The 17674-nt window shown below is 41.7% G+C and overlaps 1 protein-coding gene across 1 annotated transcript in view; it reads left to right on the top strand.

Moving 5' to 3' along the window:
- Positions 1 to 3300: 3300 nt before the first annotated feature.
- Positions 3301 to 17674, top strand: part of MMP20 (matrix metallopeptidase 20) — a 47639-nt gene continuing 33265 nt past the window's right edge. The window contains exons 1-4 of the mRNA XM_001500052.5: positions 3301 to 3526; positions 10958 to 11205; positions 15536 to 15684; positions 17515 to 17640. Of these exons, the coding sequence (XP_001500102.1) occupies positions 3401 to 3526; positions 10958 to 11205; positions 15536 to 15684; positions 17515 to 17640 (649 nt within the window). The 5' untranslated portion in view covers positions 3301 to 3400. The remainder of the gene's footprint in view (positions 3527 to 10957; positions 11206 to 15535; positions 15685 to 17514; positions 17641 to 17674) is intronic.

Here is a 17674-nt window from a genome sequence, read left to right as displayed (position 1 = left end):
TCAACAAAGTTTCACCTCCTGGACCACCTCTCGTCAACTGATTCTCTCGTCCCCAGAGGCTCTGGATGCCTTGTCAGCCTTGGACTCCACGGGTGCAGCCTTCCGGTCCACTGAACTTCCTACCTATACCTATGGCCCCATTTAGGGACAGCTCTACGACCTTGTACAGCCGGAAGTAGTTACAGAAGACTGACCGTCGTCCATATCCCCAAAAGATTTTGGGGCCAAATGGGTTCAGGGGGGGTTTATGATGTGGATTAAGGCTGCCCCAGCTAGAGAAGCCCAAGGTGACCTGGCCTACGTGCCAAACTATACGACCCAGTGGACTTTTTTTATGGTATGAATTAGGACTGCCCCAGGGAGAGAAGCCCGGGGCATCCTCACCTGCATGCCGATCTATATGGCCAGATTCGTATCTAAAGTTATATGACCGCACAATAACCAGACCCCATCTGCACTGAAATCATTTAATGACTTTTTACATCATCTTTTCTTTTTTTTCCAGTAAAAATAAGTCACGTACCCATGCCTTATTAGCCCTAACCCTCAACTCAGGGCAGCAGCAGGAGCTCTGACTGCCCGTGGGTCCTGTCCCCACGCACCAGCTCTGCCTGCCCATGGGTCCTGTCCCCATGCCAGCGGGGGCAGCAGCAGCGGCAGCAGCAGGAGCTCTGACTGCCCGTGGGTCCTGTCCCCACGCACCAGCTCTGCCTGCCCATGGGTCCTGTCCCCATGCCAGCGGGGGCAGCAGCAGCGGCAGCAGCAGGAGCTCTGACTGCCCGTGGGTCCTGTCCCCACGCACCAGCTCTGCCTGCCCATGGGTCCTGTCCCCATGCCAGCGGGGGCAGCAGCAGCGGCAGCAGCAGGAGCTCTGACTGCCCGTGGGTCCTGTCCCCACGCACCAGCTCTGCCTGCCCATGGGTCCTGTCCCCATGCCAGCGGGGGCAGCAGCAGCGGCAGCAGCAGGAGCTCTGACTGCCCGTGGGTCCTGTCCCCACGCACCAGCTCTGCCTGCCCATGGGTCCTGTCCCCATGCCAGCGGGGGCAGCAGCAGTGGCAGCAGCAGAAGCTCTGCCTGCCCATGGGTCCTGTCCCCATGCTATTCCACACTATTCTCTAAATAAAAGAGCACTACTGCCAGATCTTGAGAGTCTAAGAAATCTTTCTTTCGACTCCTCGGCTCACCGATCCCGCATCATTTTCTACTGGCCCCAGAGTTTCCTTACTGTCATTCCTTCCACCCCAAAGCTTCCTCCCTGTTGGCACTGGGGCCATCACGATAGACTGGAGTAGTGATTTGGGAAGAAAATACGGGAATAAGATGACCAAATGGAGGGAAGTTTCAAGGACTCATTCCATGTGTTCTTCAATTTTGGCAGCAGTTATGAAGGTGTAGCAATTGCGCTGCAGAGGACAGGAGAGTATACAAACGCAAATTTTGAAAAATTACTGTACTATTCTTTTCCTTTCCTCAAACAAAAAAGTGACAATGAATATATGTTTGCACATTCACTCATTTATAAAACAAACTTTGTTAAGTGACTTTTGAATCATTCAATCTTCAAGGAGCTTACAATTTAGTTAGCTGAATATCTCCATCTACCAGAATCTACTAGAATTCTCTATCAGTAGAATTCTCTATCAGAATCTACTAGATCTGTGGTTGTCTTTCTTTTTTCTTGTGAAGATGATGTTTTGTGTGTCTCACAGTACATGACAGAGATGATATTCACATGTGTGACAAACTCTCATTGAGTACCTGGGGTTATTCGCGAGACCCCACACGCAGGCTGTCACTCCACTGTTTTCTCTTCTATGCAGGAAAGTATATCAGAATGCAACAGAGCAAGAGAGAGAGAGACACCACTGTAGTAACAATCTTGAATCTAGTCTAAGTGTGAAGGTAAGTCATTCACACACTTTCATGGCTTAACAAGCACTAGGAATAAATTATTTGCAACAGACTTCACGAATGACTTGCAAATACCAGGTATGTCACCACTAAAACACACTGCTGTAGATGGCAAGGGCAATACTGAATACTTTCTGTGACTGGGATGTTCTTGGCACTTTTGATACATTTTTTAATTTATCCTAGACCCCATAATTCTATTTGCTCAACTAATCCAGTGGTTTTCCAACTTTAGCATGCATCAGAATTACCTGGAGGGCTTGTTAAAATGCAGTCTGCTGGGCCCCACTCCCAGAGTTTCTAATTCAGTATGTCTGGGCAGGGCCTGAGAAGGCATTTCCAACAAGTCCCCAGGTAACAGTGATGCTGCCGGTCCATGAACCGCACTTTGAGAATCATTGATAAAGGTATCCATTCATCCCTTCCAAAAACATTTATTAAAACCTACCAGGTGCCTAACACCAAAGTAAAAAGACCAACTGAACATTATTCTATAAAAGCTAACCTCTATTGAGCACTCTGCTAAGGGCTTTGTTATGACCTGATTTACTCCTTTATGACAATCCTACAGTTAGGTATCTTTTCCACACAGTATTATTATGGTCAGTCTTTTTCAGATTAAAAAAAAGTCCTGATGTTCAACAAGGTTAAAGAACTTGCCCAAAGTCACACAGCTAGGAAGCATCTTAAACAAAATTTAATCTGTTTGTCTGATGCCAAAGTGTTTTTCTCACCATACCCTCTCTTCTCCAAGCTATCTCTAGATCAAGATCCGTCTAAATCAGAGCCAGGAAAAAGAACATGGCTCCAGTTAGCCAGTGTGCAGAGAATGGGGAGTTCTGTCTAACATTTTGGTTAGCTAAGACATATCTTTGTGTTAACTTATTCAAAAGCTTTCTAACAGTTATCAGTTCACTTTCTACCCTAAGTCAGCATAATATAATGTACTGTTTCCTTGATGATTCAGGATCTTACGTGTCCCAGAACCATCATTATACACAGCATTCGTTCCTGAGAAATGTCGAACTGACTGCAGAAGATAGAGGCAATTCGACTGAATGTGTGGGGAGCCCAGAATTACTGAGGACAGATTAAATTATATTCTAATTATTTCCCTTTTCTGTAATCAGAATGGAAAAGACTCGCAAAGTGAGACTAAACAAATGTTTCAGCTGAGCTGGGTTCAGATTAATCAAGTTTACCCCAATTTGTGTAAGTAGCTGACAAACTTCATTTAAAAGTCTTTTTCTCCTTTTGCGACTCGGTAACTCACAAAGAGCGAAGCTTTCCTTGACTCCTGTGCACCGTTGTGTTACCCCGTCATCAGGGAGAGAAATGAGCTGTATAATTACCTTTTGAGACATGAATCATCCTTGCTCTGAGGGCCCAGACCTGTTCGACTCTATAAAAGCAGCTGAAGGTGGAAGTGCAAACGTGCACTGTCTGTCGTCCCCCAGGCTGATATAATTACCACGCTACCGTGAGGAGATGAAGGTGCTCCTTGCATCTGGCCTCGCTGTCCTCCTCATCACGGCTTTGAAGTTTTCCACTGCAACCCCCTCCCTATTTGCAGCCACCCCCAGGACCTCAAGGAACAACTACCACCTCGCACAGGTTTGTGAATCTTTGCACAATTCCCTTTTCCTCCTCTTGCCCTGGAAAACTTAAAAGGGTATAACAAGAAAATAAGAAAAAATCTGTTATTGTTTTAAAATCATCGTCTAAGTCCGCTGAAGTCTGATAGATACTATCTCCTGGACAGCTAAGACTAAGGTCTGGTGCACAGTGGGTGTACATGTTGCATGAGTGAATAAATAAATGAATAAATATCTATCTAGGAATCTTGCTTCATACAGAATTTGAGGTGGCTTGCAAAATTACATGCAATACAATAAGACAAAAGAAATATTTGAAGAATAATGCAGGAGGAAAATAAGGGCAAAAAAATAAAAATCAAGGTGTAAGATTCCCACACTAGAGGTGGATTGTAAATTTAGTGCTAAGCTTCCTAGCAGTCACAATAAAAAGATTTCCTATGGGCACATTTTAGAAAATGGCTCTTCTACTCACAGTAAACTTGATCAAAACCTAAAGTGAACCAAGTTTGTCCTGAGTGCCTACCCTCTTTTTATTGAAGCGTCTTTCCTCTCGAAAGCATATTCACCAAGTACCTTATTTGCTTACACTTTCTGTATTTTCCTTTTTTAAAATCTCCCCCAAATAACTGTTGGTAAAGATCTGATACAAATAATTTGTAGTAGAATTTTTGCAAAGGCTACACATGACTCAAATTGATTCAATATACAGTCATGTGTCGCTTAACAACGGGGATGTGTTCTGAGAAATGCGCCCTTAGATGATTTCGTCGTTGTGTGAACATCATAGAGTGTACTTACACAAACCTGGATGGTACAGTCTGCTACACACCTAGGCTCTATGGTACTAATCTTATGGGACCTCCATCGTATATGCGGTCCGTTGTTGACTGAAGTGCCATCAGACGGTGCATGCCTGTAAATTTGCTTCAAAGTGTCATTTTGCATTTAAAAGGAAGGTGGCAATCTTCAACCTAAAGAAATGAGTCTCTAATGATGGAACTTCCAACGTTAGTGAAAGATGTGTGGATGAGATGTTTTTGCACCAGGGACTGTCTTTCAAAATGACAGCGTATCTGTGATTACCAGCTCTGCCTCCAGGTTGCTTTCCTATCTGTCGGGCTGCACCGTGTGGTGCTTCAGTGGTTGCGCTGCAGAGCTGACCTACACCCTGACACACCGGTGCGTCCCTACGGATTGCTTTGCTGCCCGTCCATTCTAACTGCTCAGTCCCCCTGCCATACCAGTCATCAGCTCTGCATATAAACAGAACAGTGGATGCCAAGTGCAGACCTATTGAATTGAAATTTCTTTGACTCAAGCCCACTTTTAGACGAACTAAATTCAAAAATAACATATCTCAGAATACTGGGGTCTATTTCAAATTGTATTTCACTGGTGCCACCTGGTTTTGAGTCCCTTCTCCCCAAATATAATTTTCCTCCCTAGCCTCGTGCCACTCTGATGCAGAAACTACAGAGTCTCTGCAACCTCCAAGAGGAGGGTCATGCAGAGGCCAGAACTGATCTGAGGTGGCCGAAGACTATGATTCTAGTCCAGGTTCAGACAAAGTATGGTCATCGGGCCAAAACTGGCCACATCTATTTGTTTACATACCATCTGTTGCTGCTTTTGCATCACAATGGTGGAGTAAGGTAAAACCAAAAATATTAACTATCTGCCCTTTACAGAAAAAATTAGCTGACCCCTGAGCAGTCTTACAGGAATAAAGCCAGAAAGTCTTAAGAAAAGCCATCCTTGCTAGGAGTATTTGCGAAGAATTAGGTGGCCTTGGAATGTTGGGGATCTTTGGTGATCCCTTACTTCTTCATCTCCAAAATAAGTCAGTGCGCCTCAGTCTCCCTTATGGCATACTCTCAGAAAGACTCCAACCAGAAACCAAGGAAACTTGTCAATACCTTGTCACCCAGCAAACAGCACCTTCTCTTGCCTGCAACGGGCTCAGTCACCAGCTCGGGACAGGACCAGTTGACACCTTTCAGCAGGCTGGAATGATCTGGGCAAACCTCTAAAGTGGATCTCAGTGACTTAGAAAGAATAATGTCTCACCTTATAGTTTACAGAAATATATAACAACTTTGGTGCAGCCTTATAATACAAATGAAACAACATGAAAATAGGCTTATTTCATGATAATAGCTTAAGGTCACTCATTCAACAACTATTCATTGAACATTTACTGTATGCTGTGTGCCAGCATCTCTTCTAAGTACAGGAGAAACGTCAGTGAGCAAAACAAGTAAAGTCCCTGTTCTTATGGCTGTTACATGGGGATGACGGAGGAGATGGGGAGGTGCTAAACAAGTCAGTCCATAAGCGCCCAATATGATTTCAGTAAGTGATGCTGGAAAATAAATTAACCAGGATGAGAGACAGTGACTGGGACAGTGGGGGTGCATTTTCACCTGAGTAGTCCAGAAAGGCTTCTCTGAGGAAATGACATTTGATATGAACTTGAACTATAAGAAGGAGCCAGTCATGTGAAGATCTGGAGACAGAGTAGTCAAGGCAGAGGAAAGAGCAAGTGCAGCAGCCCAGGGTGAAGAAGCGCGGATGGAGCATCAGGCTAGTGTGGCAAGAGATGAGAGACGACGGGAGGAGGGTACTGACTCAGTCCCAGAGTCAGGCCAGGCCAGCGGGTCATCGGAGCCAGGGAGCTGGATCAGGTAAGCACTTCCACACTGCTCTCTTCTTTCTAGATGGCTTGCTAAGAGAGAACAAGTGGTTTTTTGTGCCTGGAAACTCCAGACAGGAAAATTTCCAAATACCATTCGCTTCTTCCTAAACCCACGGTGACAATAATCTATGCTTGAAAACATAAACAGGTTTTTAGTTGATTTATTTAATGCCACTTGTATTCTTTAAATTCTAATTGGCTAGTTAGCATAAAGACTTTGAACATGATAGAAAGATAAAATGCTTACTTAGTCTCATAATCCAGGGTTTTATTCCACTTTTTTGTTTGTTTTTAAAAGGCAATATCAATACAACACTTAAAACAGATTGTTAAATTGTCCTGAAAAATAATATAGATTTTCATTATCATGTTATGAACTCATAATTAAAGAAAATGAAAAATAAAAACCTTCCAAATACAAACTGTTACATTCAGGTGCTTTTACTACCATTTTACTCTCTGTGTATAAAGCTATTTTTAAATTGTTATTATATTCAAAATTCAGTTCCTACTTTTCTGATTATTATGTCATAAGAAAATTTCGATTTTAATATTATTTTCATATTTTTAAAGAGTTGCAAATATTCCATAATATGAGCAAGTTATAATTCACTTAACTATCTCTTTTGTTGGACACACAGATTATTTTCATGTGAATAATGTTTCTATGAACACCTTGTGCATCAGCCTAATCTAAAGGATTATTGTTTCAGGATAGAATTCCAGGAGTGGAATTAATGAGTAAAAGGGTATATACACTTTAACGTCTTTTGATACATTTAAAAGCATTTTCACATTGAGGACCTCATTGGATCCTCACACCAGTGTGGTCAGTAGGACGGATTCCAATCCCGTTTGATAGATGAGTAAACTGAAATCAAAAGAAATTAGAATTGTTAGAATCCAGGATTTATCACACAGCAAAAATTTCCCATAGTTCCATTTTTGTGATTTAGCCAAAATAGAAAGAAATGTTGAAGAAACCATATCTTGAACTTCACCTTGTCCTGAAGCTTACTTAAATCTGAGTTTTGAACTCTTAACTCTCAGGAAGGACACTAGGAAAGTGCACTGAATGAAGAGTTGGGAGGGAGCTTGGGCCACTAGCTTGCTGGGACTGCCCTCTAAGGCCTCAGTTGTTTTTATCTATCAAATGTTGGAAGAGAAGTAGAGAGAGGACCACCTGAGAACCAATCTTATGATCTTCTAATTTTGACAGTGGGGGAGTGGGGAGGGCAGGGTGCAAATGGGACAACTCTGGTGAGTCTGAAATCTTTGACTCAGCGCCACAATCAGGTGTTGAGCAAACAACACACAAGTGTTAGAATTAACACAAACCCAATTCTAAGGGCACATCTAAATGCCTCATTGAACATTGTGACTCTAAAAAGTATGCTAAAACTTTGTGAATAACTTTGGCAAGAAAGTGCCCAGAATCATTTGGGCTCTCAGCACCTCAGAACATCTGATAATTCTTCAAAGAAGCGTATTTTCATATTTCACCTAAAGAAAAAGAGTTCAAATATTAACTAAACATCTACTCTGAGCCTAGAACTGTGACAGCCACAGGGCCTGTATTTGTGAAGGAGTCATGGTCCCCACAGGAAGGAGCTTGCCACCCAGCAGGCAAGAGTGATGAGAAATCTGTGGACAACAGTGTCACGTGGCAAGTATTTCCTAGTAGAAGAACCACATCCTGTGGGAGCAACTCCCTTGTATCACCATAGACACCAATTTTTGTTCTCTTTTTAAGTAGAATTAGTTTCCAATTTTATTTTACTTCACTAAAAGGTACTGTTTTAATCCTATCTACTATGATTGGTCTTAAGCCTTCTGAAGCGCAGGTCTAGCATCTTAGTCATATTTTAAAGTAACATTTTATTGTAAAACTGTATATGTTCACAGTAGAAAAATTATAAAACATATATAACTAAGAAAGAATTATCCTCAATTCCGTCACTAAGATGCAACCACTGTTAATCCTTCGCTCTTTATCTTTCAAAACCACTTTTCTATGAGTTAGGGCCGGGACTAGGGCGACGGGAGGGAGGCAGGGTTGAATGCTGGCTTTACTTAAAAGTTTGATGCTTTGTGTATCATGTATTTTTTCACATTAATTTTGATATTTTTTCAATATTGCATTAAAATACTATTTTTCTTGATTATTTCAGTTTTTGGGCGATTTCTCACTTCCTCACCCTGGTGCCAGTTTATGACTATATATCTGTGTGTGTATCCATATACACACACTTTCATTTATAAACATGGCTTATACTATACGAGTAGTTTTAAACCTATTTTCTACTTAGTGTATCATGAGCATCCTCCGTTATACAACTATATTTTTTAATTATTTCAATTTAATTAATTTATTTCAAAATTAGAATATAGAGTGTAACATATAACCTAAGAAGGGAAAACATATTTGAAATCAAAACTGTCTCAGAAAATAAGAGCTTACCTCTGAAGAGCATAATCCAGATTTACCATGAGCATCACGTTATCATAGCATCAACTTGAGCAAACAGGAATAGCTCAGAGAACCAACGTCATCTTGAAAAAGATCGGAAACACAAGATGCTTACTTAAGATGGTGGCCTAACCAGAGATGGACACGGAACCAAATAGTCACACCTCTGTTTTAGAGTACCTCAGCCAGGTTCCAGGGCCCGGGAGCTCGCTCCACACTGCCTCTCCCTTTGCCTCCTCTGGGCTCTCCTCTCACTGAGATTTGTAGAAGGGATGGCCACCGGGGAAGGGAGCTTCTCTCACAAGCAGGGCAGGGAGCAAGGGTCAGTTGACCCCACAGTAAGGAAACAGCACCTTGTCAAACAAGTGAGCAAGTCTTACTCCTTTTTTTCTTTCCTTAACAATTAAAGTCCATGTTCATAGCAGAAAACTTTGGAATATAGGAAAGGGCAAAGAATAAACTTTCACCCATAGTTTTACAAGGCAAACAAGGTTAATATCCAGGCATATTTCCTTCTAATATTTATGTTACTCATGTTCATTATAAATTATATATATAACAAATTATATGTATTACATATAAGTTATTTATTATATATCAATATGTGGATTAATATCTTAATTTTAAATATTAACATATATTTATATATATATAGTGAACATGAGAATAAGATAAATACATACACATATATATTTGATTTGGTTTATTTATGAAATTATGATAATTTGCATAAAGCTTTCTCCTCTGCTTATTTCAATGTTATCACTATTATATTGAGTGCATTATTCCATATCATTAAATGTTTTTCAAAAATGTGTCTTAGGGGAGGCCTAGTATTACTTCACGTGAACATATAATAATATATCTAACAAATCCTCTATTGTGAGATATTGTTTGCTTCCAATATTTTACTACTTATATATATAAATATGTATATATAACATATAAAAGTCATATACATAATTGATAAAAAATATATATAGTTAATGTGATATATAAATAAATATTATTATGTACAGTAAAACGACTTACATATAATATATAAATATAACATTTTATGTATAATAAAAAATATACATAAATCTTTAGCTGCTCTTTGTTTATTTTCCTGAAATAAGTTGGCTGGGTGAAATTCCTGGGCGAACAGCAGGCTCTAACCCTGCATTTGCCTGACTCTGCCTTGCTCACTTCACCTAAGCAGCATAGACAAGTTTTTGAATCATATATTACAGGTTCTAAGCCTTTACGTACAAATGAAAGCCTTATAATTTATGGTTAATTTTACCTGTCTCAAGAGGCAAAGAGCCTGTCCCAGGAATCCTGCCTCATGAAAACAATCTCAGTCCCACATATTGAACACACTAGAACTGATTAAAATCTTCAGTTGGGAAACAGATTGACGCTCTGCCCACATATAAGATGAGAGGCTGGAACATAACTTTTGAGAGTTAAAAACATACTGAGCTTGCACAATGTATAGTGAAAATACCAATAACTGCTTACCTAGTGGTTCAGTGGTTAAGATTTGGCGCTCTCAGCACCACAGCCGGGGTTCATTTTCAAGTCAGGGAAGCACACCACCCAACTGTCGGTTGTCATATTGTGGCGACTGCATGTTGCCGTGATGCTGAAAGCTATGCCACCATTATTTCAAATACCAGCAGTGTCACCCATGGTGGACAGGATTCAGTGGAGCTTCCAGACTAAGACAGACTAGGAAGGAGGACCTGGCCATCCACTTCTGAAAAAATTGGCCATGAAACCCCTATTAAAAGCAGCTGAGTGTTGTCTGGTATAGCACAGGAAGGTGAGAGGATGGCGCAAAAAGACAGGACAGGGTTCCGCTCTGTTGTACACAAGCTAGCTAGGAGTCAGAATCAACTAGATAGTGCTAGCAACAACTGCTTACCAGAGACATAGGATAGACTGTTTCATAAACTGGGTAAAGATTTCGATGCCAAATGATCCATGGGGAAGAGGTGTTCACATCATTTTCCTTCCATTATTTCTCCCTCTTAAAATATCTACTCATTGCAGAAAAACTATAAAATGTAGGTGAGAAAAAAAAATCTAAAATTCCCACTACCCAAAGATAATTATAGTAATTTGGCGTATATCTCCCTAAGCTTTATCTATGCAAATATATCTAAGTTTTTTCAAAGATGGGAATATGCTCTACACTGTAATTTTAATATATCAAGAATATTATTCTTGTCTTACCTGAGCAGGAGTATTTCCCAGAGACTGTGCTATAGATGTGTCAGCCTACCTCTCCATTTCAGGCGTACCTCGACAAGTATTACACGGTCAAAGGAGGCCACCAGATTGGTGAGATGGTTGCACGAGGAAGCAATTCCATGGTGAAGAAGATTAAGGAGCTGCAAGTGTTCTTCGGCCTCCCGGTCACCGGGAAGTTAGACAAGTCCACGATGGATGTGATCAAGAGGCCTCGCTGTGGAGTTCCTGATGTGGCAAACTACCGCCTCTTCCCAGGTGAACCCAAATGGAAAAAAAATACTTTGACCTACAGGTAATGAGATCTGAGTCTCTCCAAATTCAGAGAGAAACATCCTTTCTCTTTCCTCCTTTTCTTTTAAAAATATCTTCCTTCTGATCTGTATAAAAATCATGACTCATCAAAATCATATAAGAACACTTAGGTTGAATCTTTAGACAATGACGATGAAGACAGCACAAGAAAGTATGATCCCCAGATTATTGTAGTGGCTGGCCATCTTAGGCTTTACAAACAATTGTATCAGTTAGGGACAACACATTTATCTTTAAAGAAAAATAATCTAGTCTAGGATTAATAACCTGACAGTGCCAACCAGTTTTCTTAAAACAACCTGCTTAATCAGAAGGATATGATGAAACTCACCAATCAATAAATTAATTTCCATTGATTCCAAAAATCATTTATTGATGATTTACTAAGTGCCTACTATAAGCGTTCAGTTTTGAAAATATAAAGGTGACTAGATAACCATCTCTGACCTTAGGGAACCCACAGCCCTTTGGGAGAGGCACACACACAAGCAGATAGTTGCAGCTCTGTGTGAAAAGTGTGAAACCACAGGTCTGAGCAGAGAACTGTGGGAGTACTTAGAGGGAGCTACCAAGTCGCCCAGGGACCGGGTAAGTGACATCTGAGCCTAAAGTCAAAGTAAAGTAGGAGCCCGTCTGCCTTTAGCCCCAGGCTCCCCAGTCACCCATGGTATCCCTCCCACCACCACCACACTGTAGCATGCCCCCAACCTGGCCATCCCCTGGCCTCCTCCTGCCTCGGAACAAGGATTCTGTGTTGTCCGAGGGGGCATGCCCAACCAGAGTCTGGTCCTCTTTGCGCTCTGCTTATTCAGGCTGAAATTCCTGCTCAGCAGTCTGGACCCACTTGCTGGGCTGGCCCAGCCTCCTTCCCAGTTCAGTCTGGGTTGGACCACCCATGGTGCCAGCCCTTCCGCCTGAATGTGGGGCTGGAGGCAGGCTCAGGGTATGTGGGCTTCGTGCGTGCCAGACAGCGGTGGCATCGGAAAAGAAGGGCGGCCTTCATTTGTACTTTTGTCCCAGGCCTCGCAAACGTTAGGTGTTTTCCACTTTGAAAAGCAGACTGAGCAAACAGTGGCAGAGGGTGGCAGGAGTAGAGGATGCAGGAAGGGGAATGGTGGGAGGCCGGGCTGGAGAGACAGCCTGAAGGGCAGCTAGAAGGTGAGACTCAGCAGTTTGGGCTTTTGCCGCCGGTTGTTAAGTTTCCAAGAATTTTGTGAGCTGGTTGCCAAACACAGCCATTATTAAAATTAAATTATGTAAACTTACAATTAAATACATTTATTAAAAACAAAGGTAATCAAAACGTCGCTTCCTAATTATTTTTCTTTAAGATTAGCACCTGAGCTAAACACTGTTGCCAATCTTTTTTTTTTCCTGCTTTTTCTCCCCAAAGCCCGCCAGTACATAGTTGTATATTTTAGTTGTGGGTGGCTCTAGTTGTGGCATGTGGGATGCCACCGCAGCGTGACCTGACAAGCAGTGCTATGTCCGCGCCTAGGATCTGACCCTGCGAAACCCTGGGCCGCGAAAGCCGAGAGCATAAGCTTAACCACTCGGCCACGGGCCAGCCCCCTAATTATTACACTACCTTTTACTATTATGTGTTCACGAAGTCTTTTACATCTATTTTATCTGCTTAGTGGAAATGATGTCCTGCCCCATATCTCTTCCCAACTTTGCGTTCTGTGGTGGCAAGTTGGTGGCTTGAAATTCACCATAGTGAGAATGTTTACAGTATGGAAATGGGCAAACCCTATAAATCAGGAGGATTGGTTATGGACGCAGTTATTAAACTGTACCAGCACACTAGCCAGTCCCCGTGGTCAAATGAGAGAGGGCGCAAACCCCGAGAGAGGCTACATGATTCCTGAGGCCACTTGTTAGCTGCTATGAGTCTATGAGCCCATAAGGTGGTGCTCTGAACACAATTATTAGCCTCTGCTTGAGCAAAACAATTCCATGAGAATCAAAACATTTGGGGAAGAAACCCCACAAAAGGAACCAAACACACGAGTGATTATGACATAATTAAGAGTAAGATAGGAAAAATTTACATACACTCATGGAGTCTTTTCCACCATTTTCTTAAAATAAACTGTATCATAGAATTTTAGTCTATGACTGTGAACAGCAAAGACAGGGGCATAGATCAAGATAATTTAGGATTTGGAGAAGTATCATATTCTTGTGATAAGTTGGGCAGACCCCAAACCCACAAGCTCCCACTGCCCATCCCCTCTCGCTCTGGAACAACTCCCCTGCCCCCTCAAAAAAAAGAAAAAAAAAAGCACTAGGAGCTATCTTAGTATTCTGTCTGTATAGCTACTGGATCCCAGAACAACTTCTTATAATATAAGCCAGAGGATTAAAATACATAAAATATATCATAGTGCTTATGTGCATAAGCTTTGGAGTCAGATAGAACTTGGCTCAAATACTGACTAATCATAAAATGTGGGTGATTACTAAGACCTCCTAAGGGTTGCTGTGAGGATTAGATGGCATACCACATTAAAAAAGTGCTTAAAACTGTGTCTAGCACTTAGTATGTGTTCAAGAATATTAGCCATTAGCACTGTTGCTTTATCAATTTCTAGACCCTGGGTCAGGATTTTTCTCTAGATTCTCTTCTTTTCTGGTGCTGTCCGTTTTGGCAACTCTGTCTTCTCTAGCTCAGCACACACAGTCAGCTCAAAGATATGGCTGGCTTGTCTACAATGCAAGGGAATTCAAGGTATTACCCATACAGAGTCGTGATAAATCAGAGATTCATATTATATAGTGGGCTTGGAATATGTATATATGTGTGTGTGTATATAAATATATATATATATATATATTTTTTTTTTTTTTGGTGAGGAAGATTGGCCCTGAGCTAACATCTGTGCCAACCTTCTTCTATTTTGTATGTGGGACGCTGCCCCAGCATGGCTTGATGATCCGGGATCCAAACCAGCAAACCCTGGGACACTGAAGTGGGGCACACAAACTTAACCACTATGCCACCATGCCGGCTCAGGCTTGGCAGTTTTTGAAAGCACTAAATGATCCCTTTTAGTGTCCTGGTTTCCTCTTCAACTCTATAGCTCTTTCCTCTTGGCTACAATCCCTGGACTTAAAGATCTCCTTGCTCCTTCCCTCTCCATTGCTAAATTGTGCTGTGTACCATCCTCTGTGTAGGACACGTTCCCTTCCTTTTGGGCCCCAGGACTACTGCTGTGGGTTTCTGGTTGAGATGGCACCACTCGTATCAGACTAAACTAGGATACTTGTTAAAATGCAGATTTCAGGATCACACCTGTGTATTTAACAACCTTCCTAGGTGGTTAGCACAGGGCCTAAAATTTGAGAACCACTGAGTCGGTCCTAAAAACCACTAGCTTTTATTCATTAATTCACCCATTTATCAAGCATTTGCTAAGCACCTACTCTGTGCAAGGCTCTGGGCTAGGAGCTGGAAAAAGAGAAGGTAGGCTCAGTCCCTGCTGTCAAGGTTGGCTCTTACAGACCTAGCTTCTCCCTCCACATTCGTCATTCCGTCCCAGCCCGAGGTCCCAAGTGGAAGCTCCTCTCTCCTGCCCTGTCTTCACACACATGCTGCCAGAAACCCCCAGCCCCAAGCTCCAGAGCAGCACGTCCTAGAGTCACCAATTGTCCTAGAGAACCACCAAACTGTCTACTTGCTTTGTCCAAAAAGCTCTTTACTTTTCTGCCTTTAGATGTCACTGTCACACAGCATTTGATGAAAGCCTCAAGCCTTTTTTCAGTCCAAGTGAGAATCCTTGTTCAAGGCTAGCACTTCCTCTTTAAGAAATGTATTATTTTAAGAAAAAACATTCCCCCGTGGCCCTGGGGAAATCCTGATGGCCTTTGACTAAGAATTTGCAAAACCTCAAAACTCCACGTTTTTGTTTTTTACAATTCAAAATTTTCACTCCCTTTTAGGGAAACAAAAGCTCCCTTCTCAATTAAAACCGCTTTAGGGACAGAGGACTTCTTGACACTTGTAAAGTTACACATGGTATTACTCTTTAAAATTAGTGACAATATAGTAACAATGAAAGCCCAGCTGATTCAGCACCAGATTATCTCAACTCTCATTTCTCCCCTTCATTTCTCCTATGGTTTAACATGTTTCAGTAATTTAACAAAATGAAAGCAAAACCAGAATTATGGCTCTGGAGAAAAAAATCTCAATTGTAGATTTATGTTCAATGTTTTGATTTTTAACACAATCTTGACGTAATTCTTGCCTTCTTCACTTAGGAGCATTTTACTGAAAGGAAAACGTGTTCCTTCTATTTTCACAGAATATCCAAATACACAACTTCCATGACTCCTGCTGATGTGAACAAAGCAGTAGAGATGGCCCTACAGGCCTGGAGCAGCGCTGTGCCCCTCAACTTTGTTAGGGTAGACTCTGGAGAAGCCGATATTATGATATCTTTTGAAACTGGAGGTACTGTGGGGCTTCTTGGATACTGTCTGCTAATCCAGAGGAGAAGTGTTCCAATACTTTTCCTTCTACAAAATTTAAGCCAAGTGATCAATGCCATCCTCCTTCACACAGTGATGTTATGGGCAGAAGCCAAGGTCACGGCAAAGTCATGATCTTCGTCTGACCAGAAACTAGAAACTGGGGAGTTCTCAGCATTTCTTGTCATCATTAGACTCAGCCGTAGAAAGGACTCAGTATAACAGTTCTCAGGATGGTTTTGCCCCATTAAGGGCGGATTCTGTCAGATTTAGCTTTCCTATTGTCTAGGAGGCCATCTGACCTCATGCTATTCCCATGATGTTGTGCATCACTATATACCCTATTCCATATTAGCCAAGAATCCTCACCTCGAATCCTCGCTGAAGGCAATCAATTCCACAGTGGCCCTGACGGCTTTCCCCCTGCAGCAGTGGTTAGGAGAGTGGCTTTGCTGTCTTGCCTCCATTTGCAGACTACCTTTTGGGAGTCACAGATTGCCTCCAATTTACCCATTTTTTCTCCATCCCCCCACTCACTCTGGTAAGTTGTGGAGGTATAACTTTGCACAGGGATGGGTGGTGGACTCTGAGCCCTTTTCAGAGAAATATGTCTAGTTAGGAGATAAAGTTAGCAGTTAGCAGATAAAGTAGATGGCCCATGAGATTCTCTTCCCTTCTCAACTTTCTAACAGTGAAGGAAGTGAGTGCCACTGCCTTTTTCCCTCCACAGATAATGTTTCTAGACGTCCCTGCTATTTCAAGTCTTGATCTTAATTTTAATCTGATGTCACTGGGGGAAAACATGCTTAGGAGCTAGGAGAGAGAAGATTAAGCAAGTACTGAGTATGAGCCCTTCAGAGATGGCCCTGGGTGTGACCTGGCCCATGGCAGGTCCTGCTCCTCCCAGAGGACCAAGGCCACCCCCAGTGAAGTGGCAGGGCAGGGTAGCGCTCTTGATCTTTCAAGCTTGTACTCTGTCCCCTAAAACACAAGCTGACTAAGGACTGCGCTACCATTCCACCAGGCCCTCAGGGCACGCAATCTGATTAAACGGGACAGCACCAAATCCTCAGAAGTGGCACACTGGAACTTTGTTATGTTGGTTTTTAATAAAACACCGTATCCTCACTAAAATCCTAAAAAACTGTGAAAAGTGACTTCTACTGCATCCCTCATTTTATTCTTCTTCATTTTCTATTAAATGTAATGAACTGTTAATTATATATAGACAAACAAAAGCATATAAAGCCTTAAAAGTTAAGATTTTATAAACACCTTTATTACTTTCATTTTACATATCAAAGTATATGAAAATTACAGAGAAATTTTCTTTTTTTTGGCACTTCCTTAAATTGTATTATATTGTGCTGTAGAAACAGAAAGCACACGCTTCTTCAATTTACTGTTAATGTCTTAGCTGAATCATATGTTGAAAGCTACACTTTGCCAACACGTTCATCTTCCAATCAATGGATGAGATTGCTGTTGGATGGCCATTTGTTCTTTCTCCGTATGTAATCTACAGCATGCGCTTAGTCCACAGTGTGCCATGTGGCAATTAATAGACGTTGCAGTAAAAACAATAACAAAAGCATATTTTTAATGTTTACTATCGTTGAAATACAAAATACCCCTTTTAATTTTTCGATGGACAGATTACTCATGGACATGAACTTCTTACAACAAAAATCAAATATTGGAAAGTAATACTATTTTAGATGTCGATGCTATTCAAAAAGTTCTCCATTCCCTGTACCCCTCAAAAATTGCTAGAAAGACTAACTCCTGTTGACATTTCTCCTCGCTTACTTAGATCACGGGGATTCCTATCCATTCGATGGGCCTCGAGGGACTCTAGCCCATGCATTTGCCCCTGGAGAAGGCCTGGGAGGAGATACACATTTCGACAATGCTGAGAAGTGGACTATGGGAACGAATGGTATATATGCACAATTCACCATAACCTGGAAAAT

This window comes from Equus caballus, chromosome 7 (genome assembly GCF_041296265.1).
Source record: "Equus caballus isolate H_3958 breed thoroughbred chromosome 7, TB-T2T, whole genome shotgun sequence".
Classification (NCBI taxonomy): domain Eukaryota; kingdom Metazoa; phylum Chordata; class Mammalia; order Perissodactyla; family Equidae; genus Equus; species Equus caballus.
This window is presented reverse-complemented; position numbering and strand designations above follow the sequence as displayed.